Below are 15,691 nucleotides of genomic sequence, written 5' to 3' on the forward strand. Positions count from 1 at the left end.
TTGTTCTTTTTTCATCTGATGGCACTCTTTTAGTCTTAGCGCCTGGACCCCTTAGGGCAGCTGTAGCGCTTTACAAATCTTATTTTCATTTCATTTCATTTCATATAAGTTAAAGCTAAAAGTCTCCTCTCTGTTTCACAAGTTTCCTCTCTGTTTCACAAGTTTTTGCAAGCATGCCATTATGAACTAAGAGCTATTCTTCTTGAGCTCATCCTGATCTTTTCGTGGTCTGTGTTCTCTGTGAGAAACAAGGTACCGAGCAAAGATCTGAAATTCCAGAGGCAAGGTCTGAAAGAGATGAACCAGGACCCCATATCACTGGCACAAGATACTACATAGGTTGCCCAACTCAGTGCTGGCTAAATACAACAGCGGCTCATGATCAGACAAGGAAGGTTTAAAAATCACAGTGTTAAGCAGTGTGAAAACATTTCTGGCCAAAGACCATACAGAATATGTCAAGGTCACTATAAGTGCAATGGGCTCCATACATATTTTAGTAGTAAAATAACAGCAAATTGCCTATTAATTACTAAGCATGTATTATGTCACATGTGCAGAGGGACATATGGGGAATTTGAGACTACCAACAAGGACAATGCAAATACAAAATGAATACAAATCAGATGGAAGAAGTGCGATTTTATCATATCCCACCCCTAGCCCCGCCCACTAGCCACACCCCTAACTCAATTTGAGGAGTACAAGCACTTATTTTTTTCCATTTAAAGCACTGTCCTACGCATGAACCTAAACAAAGTGACAGCTACGTTGCAGCTAGACAATTAAATCTGCATTTCTTATATATCCTCTAAAAAATACACAAAAAGCTACCGGACACGTTCCATAACCATAATAGAAATATCGTAAACCAAGCTTTCTCGCCGCTTCCACATATAGCATTGCTGCAGTGCTCGGTTTGTTGTTATCTTTCTTCTCTTTTCATGACAACTAGAGCCCAGGTGATCACATGGTACACAGTGACTGGCAGTCGCATGGCCCTCTGTGTGCTCTGGTTCAGAGGCGTGTTGTCATGGTGCTTCAGTGCAGCTTTCCGCTTCCGCACAAAGATGGCGGGCTCTGGCTGGTGGAGACCGGCTTTACTGCGGGCTGGGAGTTTACTGCGGCTGGGTTTTAAACGGAGCGGCCGGAGGAGGTTGCACAGTTCTTCGGCGGGCCCTCGGGGAGCTGGAGGCGGTGGTGTGCCACCTGTATCCGAGTTGGACAAGGCTGATGCGTGGCTGCTGAGGAAGGCCCATGAGACCGGTGAGGGTAGTAGTGTTTAGGGAGCACGGAAACTTCCTTCAAAATCAATCGGTTTTTGCGTGGGGCTGATTACTAACTAAAGTAACGAAAGATAGGTGACCTGGGGACGGAAAGTGCTGAAAAGGAGGGATGTATGTATCGGAGACTTATATATTTGGAGAGGAGAGCGTGAACGAGATTTGATGCATGACATAACTGTCCAGTTTGTGACTTTTCTGTTTGAATTGTGTCAGATGTGCACAATTCCTGAAAGCTCCATATAGCTATAAGGAGGCTCCCCTCATATAGAAACATATATGCACCTTAAATTACTCGTCTTTGGTGCACTAGTTAAATGTTTATATTTAGGACAGATAGCAGGTGCGACCTTCGTTCTCGTGTTACTATAAACTTGTCATCTAGCACCATTATTTTCAAATGATTAATTAAAATCTTAGTTTAATTAACCATTGCCTGCATTAGAAATATATTGTGTAGGGTGTGTTTTCATATGCAGTCTTTTGATGTTTGGAGGCTAGCAATGTGAGAAAATACAGGGCTTTGTTTGGCGGAAAAGGAAAACAACAAATGCACTTAAGCGAGAATTTTCACAAACGAGCATCGTGCAAACGTTGTATGGCCCGTGATGCACTATTTTAAAGTGCAAAATACAGAGCTCCTTCTCCTGGATTTAATAAATCGTGAGTGATGTACATCCCTAGGGGGACGTTCTCATTGGAAAACAAGGGATTTGCAGTATTGTACGGGTTACCAAATTTACAACAAAAAAATCTGTTGGACCCACAAGTACTATGGAAACCTCATGCACATGGACTAAAGTTTTTTAGGTGTCGCGACCTATCGATGCGCGCAAGCGCATCGAGCGGAGCGAGAATTCATGTCGGCAAAACACAAGTCAAACCAAAGGGCTTTCAGCCTCGCGGTTTTCATGAAGTTCACGTGAACAAGCACGCGCATTCAGGGCCAGCCCAGCACATCAAAGGGCTTCTCCTCCCCTAATTATTCATGGCTGGCCGCAAGCCGGCCGTACTCTGTTTCCCAAGCCCGCCCCCATCCTCCACGCCCCCATCCTCCACGCATCTCCTTTCACAATGCCTGCACTCTATGCTTACCCGCATCGCCTACAATAATGTCCTTTGAAATCTGCAGGCTGATTCATTCATCTGTTATTTGAGTCACATTTATTTTTACGATTTCGAATATTTTAATGAATTGTGTTAGACTTTTTGAAAAAGTAAAACGTTTTTGCAATTTTGCCACGAGAAATATATCTTTTATGGTATAATTTATGGTGATGTCGTTTCTGCAAGCTTCATAAATAAAATTGCCCACTTTCCCACATTTGCAGAGTACAGCGTGTCCTTGCTCACAGAGCAGCATACTGCGTGAAATGAAATGCGTTGTCAATTAGACATTTTGGGAAGGAGATCTCTGTTAAGGCCGGCCGTACTCTGTTTCCCAAGCCCGCCCCCATCCTCCACGCATCTCCTTTCACCATGCCTGCACTCTGGCCGGCCGTACTCTGTTTCCCAAGCCCGCCCCCATCCTGTCGTTTCTGCAAGCTTCATAAATAAAATTGCCCACTTTCCCACATTTGCAGAGTACAGCGTGTCCTTGCTCACAGAGCAGCATACTGCGTGAAACGAAATGCGTTGTCAATTAGACATTTTGGGAAGGAGATCTCTGTTAAGGCCGGCCGCACTCTGTTTCCCAAGCCCGCCCCCATCCTCCACGCATCTCCTTTCACCATGCCTGCACTCTGGCCGGCCGTACTCTGTTTCCCAAGCCCGCCCCCATCCTGTCGTTTCTGCAAGCTTCATAAATAAAATTGCCCACTTTCCCACATTTGCAGAGTACAGCGTGTCCTTGCTCACAGAGCAGCATACTGCGTGAAACGAAATGCGTTGTCATTTAGACATTTTGGGAAGGAGATCTCTGTTAAGGCCGGCCGTACTCTGTTTCCCAAGCCCGCCCCCATCCTCCACGCATCTCCTTTCACCATGCCTGCACTCTGGCCGGCCGTACTCTGTTTCCCAAGCCTGCCCCCATCCTCCACGTATCTCCTTTCACCATGCTTGCACTCTATACTTACCCACATCGCATCGCCTACAATAGCAATAGCCTAAGCAGCATTTCTCCTGCACAAGGCTCGCAAAAGGCTCTCCTCCCTCCCCACATCCAAGGCATCAATCACCCTCCCACAGGCTTCCCCAGCGCTGTCCCGCCCCCTGCTTCACGGCCAGGCCATCTGTTCCCAGCAGCAGCATTTCTCCTGCGCCAGGCCACATCAAAGGCTCTGTGCCACTTTCACCCACACAGTACCACTTTCAGACACGCAACGCCACTCACACCCACGCAAGCCCACTATCACCCACGCAACACCACACTCACCCATGCAACGCCACTCATCCAAGCAACACCACTCCCACATCAACGCAACTCATCCACGCAACGCAACTCATCCACGCAACGCCACTCACCCACGCAACGCCACTCACCCACGCAACGCCACTCACCCACGCAACGCCACTCACCCACGCAACGCCACTCACCCACGCAACGCCACTCATCCAAGCAACACCACTCCCACATCAACGCAACTCATCCACGCAACCCCACTCATCCACGCAACCCCACTCATCCACGCAACGCCACTCATCCACGTAACGCCACTCATCCACGCAACGCCACTCATCCACGCAACGCCACTCATCCACGCAACGCCACTCATCCACGCAACGCCACTCATCCACGCAACGCCACTCATCCACGCAACGCCACTCATCCACGCAACGCCACTCATCCACGCAACGCCACTCATTCACGCTGCGCCAATCACCCACGCTGCGCCACTCACCCACGCTGCGCCACTCACCCACGCAACGCCATTCACCCACGCAACGCCACTCACCCACGCAACCCCACTCACCAACGCAACCCCACTCACCAACGCAACGCCACTCACCCCCGCAACGCCACTCACATATGCAACGCCACTCACCCACGCAATGCCACTCACCCACGCAATGCCACTCACACATGCAACGCCACTCACACATGCAACGCCACTCACACATGCAACGCCACTCACACACGCAACGCCACTCACACACGCAACGCCACTCACACGCAACGCCACTCACCCACGCAACGCCACTCACCCACGCAACGCCACTCACCCACGCAACGCCACTCACCCACGCAACGCCACTCACCCACGCAACGCCACTCACCCACGCAACGCCACTCACCCACGCAACCCCACTCACCCACGCAACCCCACTCACCAACGCAACCCCACTCACCAACGCAACCCCACTCACCAACGCAACACCACTCCCACATCAACGCCACTCACCCACGCAACGCCACTCACCCACGCAACGCCACTCACCCACGCAACGCCACTCACCCACGCAACGCCACTCACCCACGCAACGCCACTCACCCACGCAACGCCACTCACCAACGCAACGCCACTCATCCAAGCAACACCACTCCCACATCAACGCAACTCATCCACGCAACCCCACTCATCCACGCAACCCCACTCATCCACGCAACCCCACTCATCCACGCAACGCCACTCATCCACGCAGCGCCACTCACCCACGCAGCGCCACTCACCCACGCAACGCCACTCACCCACGCAACGCCACTCACCCACGCAACGCCACTCACCCACGCAACGCCACTCGCCCACGCAACGCCACTCACCCACGCAACGCCACTCACCCACGCAACGCCACTCACCAACGCAACCCCACTCACCCACGCAACGCCACTCACCCACGCAACGCCACTCACCCACGCAATGCCACTCACCAACGCAATGCCACTCACATATGCAATGCCACTCACCCACGCAACGCCACTCACCCACGCAACGCCACTCACCCACGCAACGCCACTCACCCACGCAACGCCACTCACCCACGCAACGCCACTCACCAACGCAACGCCACTCATCCAAGCAACACCACTCCCACATCAACGCAACTCATCCACGCAACCCCACTCATCCACGCAACGCCACTCATCCACGCAACGCCACTCATCCACGCAACGCCACTCATCCACGCAACGCCACTCATCCACGCAACGCCACTCATCCACGCAACGCCACTCATCCACGCAACGCCACTCATCCACGCAGCGCCACTCATCCACGCAGCGCCACTCACCCACGCAGCGCCACTCACCCACGCAGCGCCACTCACCCACGCAGCGCCACTCACCCACGCAGCGCCACTCACCCACGCAACGCCACTCACACACGCAACGCCACTCACACGCAACGCCACTCACCCACGCAACGCCACTCACCCACGCAACGCCACTCACCCACGCAACGCCACTCACCCACGCAACGCCACTCACCCACGCAACGCCACTCACCCACGCAACGCCACTCACCCACGCAGCGCCACTCACCCACGCAGCGCCACTCACCCACGCAACGCCACTCACACATGCAACGCCACTCACACACGCAACGCCACTCACACACGCAACGCCACTCACACGCAACGCCACTCACCCACGCAACGCCACTCACCCACGCAACGCCACTCACCCACGCAACGCCACTCACCCACGCAACGCCACTCACCCACGCAACGCCACTCACCCACGCAACCCCACTCACCCACGCAACCCCACTCACCAACGCAACCCCACTCATCCAAGCAACACCACTCCCAAATCAACGCCACTCACCCACGCAACGCCACTCACCCACGCAACGCCACTCACCCACGCAACGCCACTCACCCACGCAACGCCACTCACCCACGCAACGCCACTCACCCACGCAACGCCACTCACCCACGCAACGCCACTCACCAACGCAACGCCACTCATCCAAGCAACACCACTCCCACATCAACGCAACTCATCCACGCAACCCCACTCATCCACGCAACCCCACTCATCCACGCAACCCCACTCATCCACGCAACGCCACTCATCCACGCAGCGCCACTCACCCACGCAGCGCCACTCACCCACGCAACGCCACTCACCCACGCAACGCCACTCACCCACGCAACGCCACTCACCCACGCAACGCCACTCGCCCACGCAACGCCACTCACCCACGCAACGCCACTCACCCACGCAACGCCACTCACCCACGCAACGCCACTCACCAACGCAACCCCACTCACCCACGCAACGCCACTCACCCACGCAACGCCACTCACCCACGCAATGCCACTCACCAACGCAATGCCACTCACATATGCAATGCCACTCACCCACGCAACGCCACTCACCCACGCAACGCCACTCACCCACGCAACGCCACTCACCCACGCAACGCCACTCACCCACGCAACGCCACTCACATATGCAACGCCACTCACATATGCAACGCCACTCACATATGCAACGCCACTCACCCACGCAACGCCACTCACCCACGCAACGCCACTCACCCACGCAACGCCACTCACCCCCGCAACGCCACTCACCCCCGCAACGCCACTCACCCACGCAACGCCACTCACCCACGCAACGCCACTCACCAACGCAACGCCACTCACCAACGCAACGCCACTCACCAACGCAACGCCACTCACCAACGCAACGCCACTCACCAACGCAACGCCACTCACCAACGCAACGCCACTCACCAACGCAACGCCACTCACCAACGCAACGCCACTCACCAACGCAACGCCACTCCCACATCAACGCAACTCATCCACGCAACCCCACTCATCCACGCAACCCCACTCATCCACGCAACCCCACTCATCCACGCAACCCCACTCATCCACGCAACCCCACTCATCCACGCAACCCCACTCATCCACGCAACCCCACTCATCCACGCAACCCCACTCATCCACGCAACCCCACTCATCCACGCAACCCCACTCATCCACGCAACCCCACTCATCCACGCAACGCCACTCATCCACGCAACGCCACGCAACGCCACTCATCCACGCAACGCCACTCATCCACGCAACGCCGCTCATCCACGCAACGCCGCTCATCCACGCAACGCCGCTCACACAGGCAACGCCGCTCACACAGGCAACGCCGCTCACACAGGCAACGCCGCTCACACAGGCAACGCCGCTCACACAGGCAACGCCGCTCACACAGGCAACGCCGCTCACACACGCAACACCACTCACACACGCAACACCACTCACGTTGCCAATAGGTATCACAGTAGGAAAGTTGGAGCCATTACAATTGCAAATAACAATGCCTTTTATTTTTTTATCATTTTTAAAACATAAAGGGCTTTGTCATTTACAAAACCAATAGCTCCAACTTTCCTACTGCGAGACCTATTGGCAACGCCAGTGCTTGTTTTAAAATGTCATTTATTTTATAAAAGTTAAAAATTCATAATAACACAGAACTGTTACATGAAACAACAAGAAATACACTTTCAATTTTTGCAAAAATATACACTCAAATGTTAAAAAGAGTTATGAGATTAAAAAATGCTGTTATAGCATTATCTACATCAACATGATAAAACATCACATTTATTGGTCAAACAATGATAAAGGAACAAACTGTCGACGCGGCGTTTCGGTGCCCTTTTTTTGTTCTTGCACCTTCTTCAGGACTCGTTCCCTGTATTGTCACATCTACAAAGATCACAGTACATTTCATTAGGTCCCATTCCATTATAACATCAAATACACTTAGATTGCTACATCTATTTTGCCCTAATATTTGGTAACCCTCACACATTACAATCCAAGGTTCATTTATATTATTCTAATGCATCTCTAGTTTACTGCATATTTTCTTAAGGATTTATATCAAGGACATATATCATGGTCTTATACTCTAGATACATGTTGGATGTTTATTTAATTAGCATCAAGGGCTGTTTGCCTTATTAACTATGCAGTCCCACCCACATGTTGACTTACCCAGGTGGATTAATCTCCTGGATCTGTTGTGTCAGTCTCAATGAGCCTGTTTCTATCCGCTCTTTTCACTGTATCTTTGTTTGTGCTAGAACGAAAAACTTTTTCGTTTAATTCCTGGTTCTATCTTATATAGTCGTTCATAGGAAAACCTACGGTACTGGTTTTTACCTTATATGTTGGTATTTACGGGTTTTCACTCTGTTTATATGGAATGGACCCACTTCAATCCTAATTGGGTAAGAGACATACTTTTGTAATTCTACACTTTTCCCTACATCAGTCAGACATACTGATATTCTCAGTTCTTACCGGTCCTCTTTCCTTATCCCTTTGCGTGGTGGGAAGAACGCCTCTGGGAGCTACCTTTTCTTCTGTCTTTGTAGCTGCTTTATCTAAGAGACAATGCATGTACTTAATCTAAGTCATTCTTGTTCACCTGGTACTGTGTCTCATATTTACAGTGATATTCTTACCTCACTGGTTAAACAAGGAGTTACTTTATGTTTACTTCACTCTCTTATTTGTCCAATTCTTTGGATTCTGCAGTATCTCGGTTGGAGCTTTTTTTAAAATTAGCTGACAACTCTAGAAACACAAATAGATAAGAAAATAGGGAAAATTATAAATTGTTTGTGCCTACTCTCTTTCTAAGTAGAGCCCCCTCTTTTTATCCTACTTACTTGATTGAGGTAGCTGAACTGAGTGGCGCCTTCCTCTCCTCCGGGTTTTTTTTGGAACTGGTTAACTCCCATCCTGTCTCTGGTTTATATATCCATGTTAATTAGTTCATTCTTTCCACCTGGACTCTATTTGTTGTTAGCTAGTTGGTTCGATTTAGATTTTTCAGCCGCCATCTTTTAGTGTGTCCATTTGTTTACATTTGTGGTGGCAGCCGGCCTGTTTAGTTTATGTTGCGTACTATTCTGCCCTAAATTTGCTGTTTGAATGATTTTTAGTCATCCGATCCTATTTGTATTGACTGGATGTCTGGTCGTTACTCATCTCGTGAACGTCATTATTATTTCAAAATGGGATTTATCTAGTTATATTTTCCTTTTGTTATTACTTCTCAATTGGCGCATTTCGCCTTCAGGGTTGCCATCACCCAGTTGCCGAGGCGTTTTTGTAAGCCCGGTGTCCCGAAGCGGACTTTGCTCGTTAGCGCCATTTTGGATCGGGCAGTCGACCTTTCTTTAATCGCGGCGATTATTTTTAACTCTATGTAAGCATCTAAATGTTTTAGTTGTTATATACATGAATCTCATTATTGATCAGTATTATTTTATATCCATACTAAACCACTAGGTCCCATCGTGGCCGGCGCTCGTTGTGTTTACATATATCGCGCGCCATTTTAGTGGGAAAGGCGAAAGGATGGTTGCCTCTTCTATTTGTTTTAATTTATCCATGTTTCTGATGTCATAACAAGATCATTTTAAATTTTCGTTCTTTGTTGGGACCTCTTCTTAATTATAGGATTATTATTTCCGCAAATGTCAATCTGATATTTTCATTTGATTTCCCTTGTGTCGGTCTAAAAAAATGAGACTATCTCTGGCTTGTTTTTGTGGCATATCTCTTTCTTTTTCAGTTTGATTTACTGAAGTCGTTTCATTTTCTGACTCACTACTGGTGTAGGATGTGTCGGAGAATGTTACTGCCTTTCTCGGGCCATTCCGTTTGTTAGATTGCCAGTTGTTTTTACTGGACCAGTCTTCCCTAGGTCTGTCGAAATAATCTTTTTGTATATAAGGGTAGACTAATTCCTGTTTGTACTGGTTAAGGTCTTTCCTAAATTTATTACTCTTTTTATTTATTAGGTAGTCTTTGTAGCTATCCAAGTCCCTTTGTATCTCTTCTAACTTTTGTTTGGCGTCCTCCACTGTAGTGTTGTCCCTAAGTTTCCTCTCCATTTCATCTAGTTCTGTTCTTTCTATGATTAGGGTGGCTTGTGCTGTCTCAATAATTAATAGAAGCCAATCCCTACTGCATCTATTAGCTATAATAGTCCATGTCTCTAGGAACTTTTCGTTTTTTACAAAAAGGCTTGGTTCATTTTTAACCTGTAGTCCTTTGGGTATCATTCCCGTTTTACAATATTGTATTAGGAAGTCTGAGTGTAGTTCGGTCCTAATTATCTTTTTCTTATGGTTCCAAAGTTCCTTCCATTGTTCTACGTCAGTATTTGTTGTTGTTATTGTATTGATGTTTTTATCTGGACAGTTAACTAATTTGTTAAATTGATCTTCTGAAAAACTAAATACTTTGAAGGTGTCCATTTGTTAATTTTTGGACCACCGTGTGATGAATCACACCTCACTTTTTCGTGAGGAAGAGAGAACAAAAACTCCCCAGTTAAGAAACTGTGCTTAGAGATCTAGAAAGTTCTGAATAGGGAGCTACCCTTTCTAACAGGATAGAAACAGGCTCATTGAGACTGACACAACAGATCCAGGAGATTAATCCACCTGGGTAAGTCAACATGTGGGTGGGACTGCATAGTTAATAGTTAATAAGGCAAACAGCCCTTGATGCTAATTAAATAAACATCCAACATGTATCTAGAGTGTAAGACCATGATATATGTCCTTGATATAAATCCTTAAGAAAATATGCAGTAAACTAGAGATGCATTAGAATAATATAAATGAACCTTGGAATGTAATGTGTGAGGGTTACCAAATATTAGGGCAAAAAAGATGTAGCAATCTAAGTGTATTTGATGTTATAATGGAATGGGACCTAATGAAATGTACTGTGATCTTTGTAGATGTGACAATACAGGGAACGAGTCCTGAAGAAGGTGCATGAACAAAAAAAGGGCACCGAAACGCCGCGTCAACAGTTTGTTCCTTTATCATCGTTTGACCAATAAATGTGATGTTTTAACATGTTGATGTAGATAATGCTATAACAGCATTTTTTAATCTCATAACTCTTTTTAGGTCTCGGCTAGCCGCGCGGAAGCGTGTCTCCGCCGAGATCTTTTGTCAGCGAGTGTGCTTCCCAGGAGACACTCCTGGCCGCGCGCAGGCGAATCTAAACTGGCACGCGCATAAGTACGAGCGCTGCGCGAGGCTCCCACACAACACCCGCATGCGCATACATAGAAACAGAAGCGTTCACGCACGCACTTACACACACACACACACACACACACACACGCACCGCCCCCCCCCCCCCCCCCTCTCCCCTTTAACTTACTGTGGCAATCTGGGGGACTCCGCTCTCCGCACCGGCAGGGAGAGTTGACGCTGCGGCTCTTGGTAGCTCCTTTCCCGGGACTCCCTCTTGGTCAAGGGTGCCCCGCAACACGTGTGCAACGTCCTGTTGTCGGCCCCGGGGCTCTCCACGCTCGCAGGAGCCCCGGGCCGCTCCACGCATTTCCTTCGCCTGCCTCCTCTTCCGGTCCGGACGCGGCTCTGCCCCCGTCACAGGCGACCTTGCCTGACTTCCGGTGCGGCCGCGGCGGAATTCCGGGGGCAGTAAGAGTTATTTTATATTTGGCTGCTAAATGAAAGCGTCTCCATCTGCATGTAGACGAGACTCACAACGCCACTCTAACAACGACACTGGCTTTTGTTCTGTTTGCCTGTTGAGTTCTAGTTGCTAGTGCAATATGTAAGGATGGGATAAGCCATTCTGTCTTATTTCCGTGCTGTGTTGGATTAATTAGATATCTCTTTCTCAAGTGTTCTCAGTGTTGAGCTGGTGGAGAGATTTAGCGTGTTGCTTGGTGTCTCTTTGTAGCATGTTTGCTTTGAAAGGTCATGTGTGCTTTAAACTCCTGGTTTGCTGTATCCATTTGGCCATGTATTTATGTGAGGGAAGGTCGTGTTTGCTATGACTACAGTACTTGGTTAGGTAATGCTCTGTCTTTATAATCTTACTTCTATGTATAAATACTGTCATACGCTTGTTTTGACTGTGAGGAATTTGTGCTTTTCTTTATTTGTCTGTATCTATTCCTCTTTGGCTACAATGGGGCAGTGTTGACATGGTCCTGCCACCCTTTGTAGCTGCAGTGTATGGCTTTGCACTACATTAGTCTTCTTTGCTCCTGCGACAGCCTTTGGCATTGAGTTGGTGCAGTTGCTGTAGAGTTGCAGCCACAGTCCTGCAGTGAATCACTGTGACATCCTGTGAGCTCTTTTGTAGTGAGACACACCTTTGTGTTTGCTTGTGACTGCAGGACTGTGGGATAGAGTTGCCATCGTATTCTGTTTTCCTCTCCACAGTGCTGTGTCCTTCCCGCTCACTGCACATCTCAGATGGCACATTGCACGTTATACATCATATTAATAGATAGTGGAGCAGCTGCCTGAAGTAAGATTGAGCTGAAAAATCAATACCAGTATTTGGCCCTAGACAAAGCGCTTCATTCATCCTATGATGCCAATGGGTGGCTCTCTACAAAGAGACAGGGTGAACGGGACAAGAACAGAGTAGAATACATGTAACGGGCCTTGCATCTTCAAGGCATGCTGGGAACAGGTCGTCCAACCCTACATTTTATTGGTAATAACAGTTTTCTGTTTCTATCTCATATTCCGAGTAGTGAGTGCGCAGAGTAGTGAGTGCGCAGAGTAGTGAGTGCGCAGAGTAGTGAGTGCGCAGAGTAGTGAGTGCGCAGAGTAGTGAGTGCAGGTGCAGAGTGGTGTGTGCTGTTGAGTGCAGAGTGGTGTGTATTGGCAATGTAAATGACAATGCCATTTATTTATGATTTAAAGAAAAAAAAAGAAATGTCATGAGCAATGCCAATAGCTCTACCTTTAATGATGCCGAGACCATTGCATTGCAAATGCTTGTTAACATTTGAGTGTATATTTTTGCAAAAATTGAAAGTGTATTTCTTGTTGTTTCATATAACAGTTCTGTGTTATTATGAATTTTTAACTTTTATAAAATAAATGAATGACATTTAAAAAAAAACTTTTGTCCATGTGCATGAGGTTTCCATAGTACTTGTGGGTCCAACAGATTTTTTAGTTGTAAATTTGGTAACCCGTACAATACTGCAAATCCCTTGTTTTCCAATGAGAACGTCCCCCTAGGGATGTACATCACTCACGATTTATTAAATCCAGGAGAAGGAGCTCTGTATTTTGCATGATTGTTGACCCAATCCTTTTCCTGTTAGAAAGGGTAGCTCCCTATTCAGAACTTTCTATTTTAAAGTGCGACATTTTCCAGTTTATTTACAACTTTTGTGGCTTATTGATGATAAAATGGCCTGTAGGTTGGTCTTGATGTAATCCTTCCTTTTAATTATAATTTCAGCCAGAGCAATACCAAAGTTCATAATATACTTGAAAAGGGTTGCACACAGTGTAAGACCTAGTACCTTGGGAAACCTTGTCAGAAGCGGAAATCCATTTTTGCCTGGCACCTTTGTTTTCCAGCACGTTTCAAAGCTAGCACAAGATTTTAAGAAGTAGGTGTAAAATTATATGTGACGGAACAACCCCACTGCTTTGCAGTAAGACCGGTCTCTTGGCATGCCCTGCCAGGTGTAAAGGACAGCTGGCTGGGGCGCATCGCTGAAAGTTCTCTGAAATAGATGGCGAGCTTGCGTGAGTTTGATAACTGGAATAGTTGAAAAGTTCCATTGAAGATAATGAAGGGAAGTGTGAGGTGAGGAACAGTGGATGGTAAAGTCCATAGGACTGTTCTGGTGAAAGAGAGGAAAAAAACAGGTGTAAGTGGAGCACTGTAGACAGATGAAACTTCGAATACTCCCCTTAAATAAGCACTTCAATATGGAAGCTTAATTCCAACCAGTACGTTGAGTTGTCACCCAAACCAACGTTTTTTAAAGGAATTGCAGTGCAAGCCTGCCCCTGCAAAGCTCATGCAATAGTCAATTGAGGGTACCGCACATGTGACAGCCTTAGTCCCACCACATTAGATCCCTCTCCGCCAATATTTTACTGCGTCAGATACTACTATCTGTATGTTTTAATTCTTAGTCTAAAGAATGTGGGAGGGAATGCTGCCTCAGTGAACTGCTCTTGCGCGCTTTCTGTAATCCCTCACTATTAACGTACCAGCCATTTAATGCTCAGCAACACTTAAATGTAAAGAGTTTGGTTGTTCATATTTCTGCTGATAAATCTTATTTTAACTTTCCAACTGATAAAGCTTAATTTACCTTTTCAACTCTGCCTCCACTCACACAAGTTTACTCAATTCTCAGTTTAATTCTCCCAATCAGCTGCTTACTTTTCCTAATAATTTGTAACATGCCACATTTTTTGCTCTCCTCAACCCCTTCCACGAGGCGAGTTGCCCCCTCCCTCGCTTCAAACAACTGCGTCCCTCATGCCCCTCAAATAAAAACATTGACAGAGTGCTTTGTTACCAAAAAAAAGTCGCAGTTTATTCAACATAACACGTTTATACATTTGCAATTTGTTATTATTTTTGTTGCTGCGTGGACCCCGCCTCTTCATGTTCCGGGGACGGGAGGGGCCACCTGTCTGGGCCTCTGTTTCCCGGGTCAAGGCTTCAACTTACTACGAATTTGGGACCTGCCCTGGCTGTACGTGCCGTCCCGCTTGCCCTGCCCTTTTATGGGCCCTCCCTGCTCCCTGGGGTCTCTGCCGTTTGCTTGAGCATCTACCCTATCTATCATGAGGCTGAGTCATTCCATTTTGATCCCTCGGTACCCTAGCCGTGAGGCACCCCAAGGGTCCTGTGGGAGCATCACATCTACTCTTTACATGGCTGTAGGCCGCCCTTGGCTCCCTCAGTGCCTCTGCCGTGAGGCATCCCAAGGTCACCGTGTGAGCCTTCCCTCTACCTTTTACTAATTCTCTTTGTTTCTACCTTTCTTGTGTTCCTTCTGCCTCACCTCTACCCTTGCAGCTGCGACGCCTGTTCGTTCTGGTGTGGGTGGGTAGGATTCCTTCTTCTGTCTGCTATTGGGAAGGGGGGGGTGGCCACTAGGGCCTGTTGCCCCCTACTTTTCCCCCCTCGCCTTGTCTGTTCGGCCTCCTGATTGGGGGAGGGTTTCGTGCTTGACCAGTCCTGGTCGCCCCCTTTCGAGCGGGCTGTTTTAAATGTGTGGGGGAGGAGCTTTACACCCCGGCTGGCGTTTTCCCTGGGCCCCTAATGGCAGGCTTCACCTTCCCCGTCCTACAACCCCTTCCAGGAGGCGAGTTAACGTCCCCCCCCCCCCCCCTTGCTTCAAATAACCGTGTCCCTCATGCCCATCAAATAAAACCACTGACGGAGGGCTTAGGTGCAGAAAAAAAGGTTGCAGTTTATTCAACATCACACGTTTATACATTTGCAAAATCATTGTTATGCTATTGCTCTCTTAATCTGCATTGAATATACTTCCTTGTCTTTGCAATTATTTTTGTTCCTGCGTGGACCCAGCCTCCTCAAGGTCCGGGGACAGGAGGAACCACTTGTATGGGCCTCTGTTTTCCATGGGTGGGGGGATGTTGCCGCTATACCTCATTCCCTTGCAACTGTTTTTCCTCTGTAGGCCCCTGCCCCTGGGGCCTGCA

The 15,691-nt window shown here is 48.3% G+C and overlaps 1 protein-coding gene across 1 annotated transcript in view; it reads left to right on the plus strand.

The window, feature by feature from the left end:
- Nucleotides 1-959: 959 nt before the first annotated feature.
- Nucleotides 960-15,691, plus strand: part of TMEM160 (transmembrane protein 160) — a 59,383-nt gene continuing 44,651 nt past the window's right edge. Inside the window, exon 1 of the mRNA XM_086938468.1 lies at nucleotides 960-1,266. Coding sequence (XP_086794594.1) covers nucleotides 996-1,266 — 271 coding nt within the window. The 5' untranslated portion in view covers nucleotides 960-995. The remainder of the gene's footprint in view (nucleotides 1,267-15,691) is intronic.

The sequence above is a fragment of the Lissotriton vulgaris genome, chromosome 9 (genome assembly GCF_964263255.1).
Source record: "Lissotriton vulgaris chromosome 9, aLisVul1.2, whole genome shotgun sequence".
NCBI classification, from domain to species: Eukaryota; Metazoa; Chordata; class Amphibia; order Caudata; family Salamandridae; genus Lissotriton; species Lissotriton vulgaris.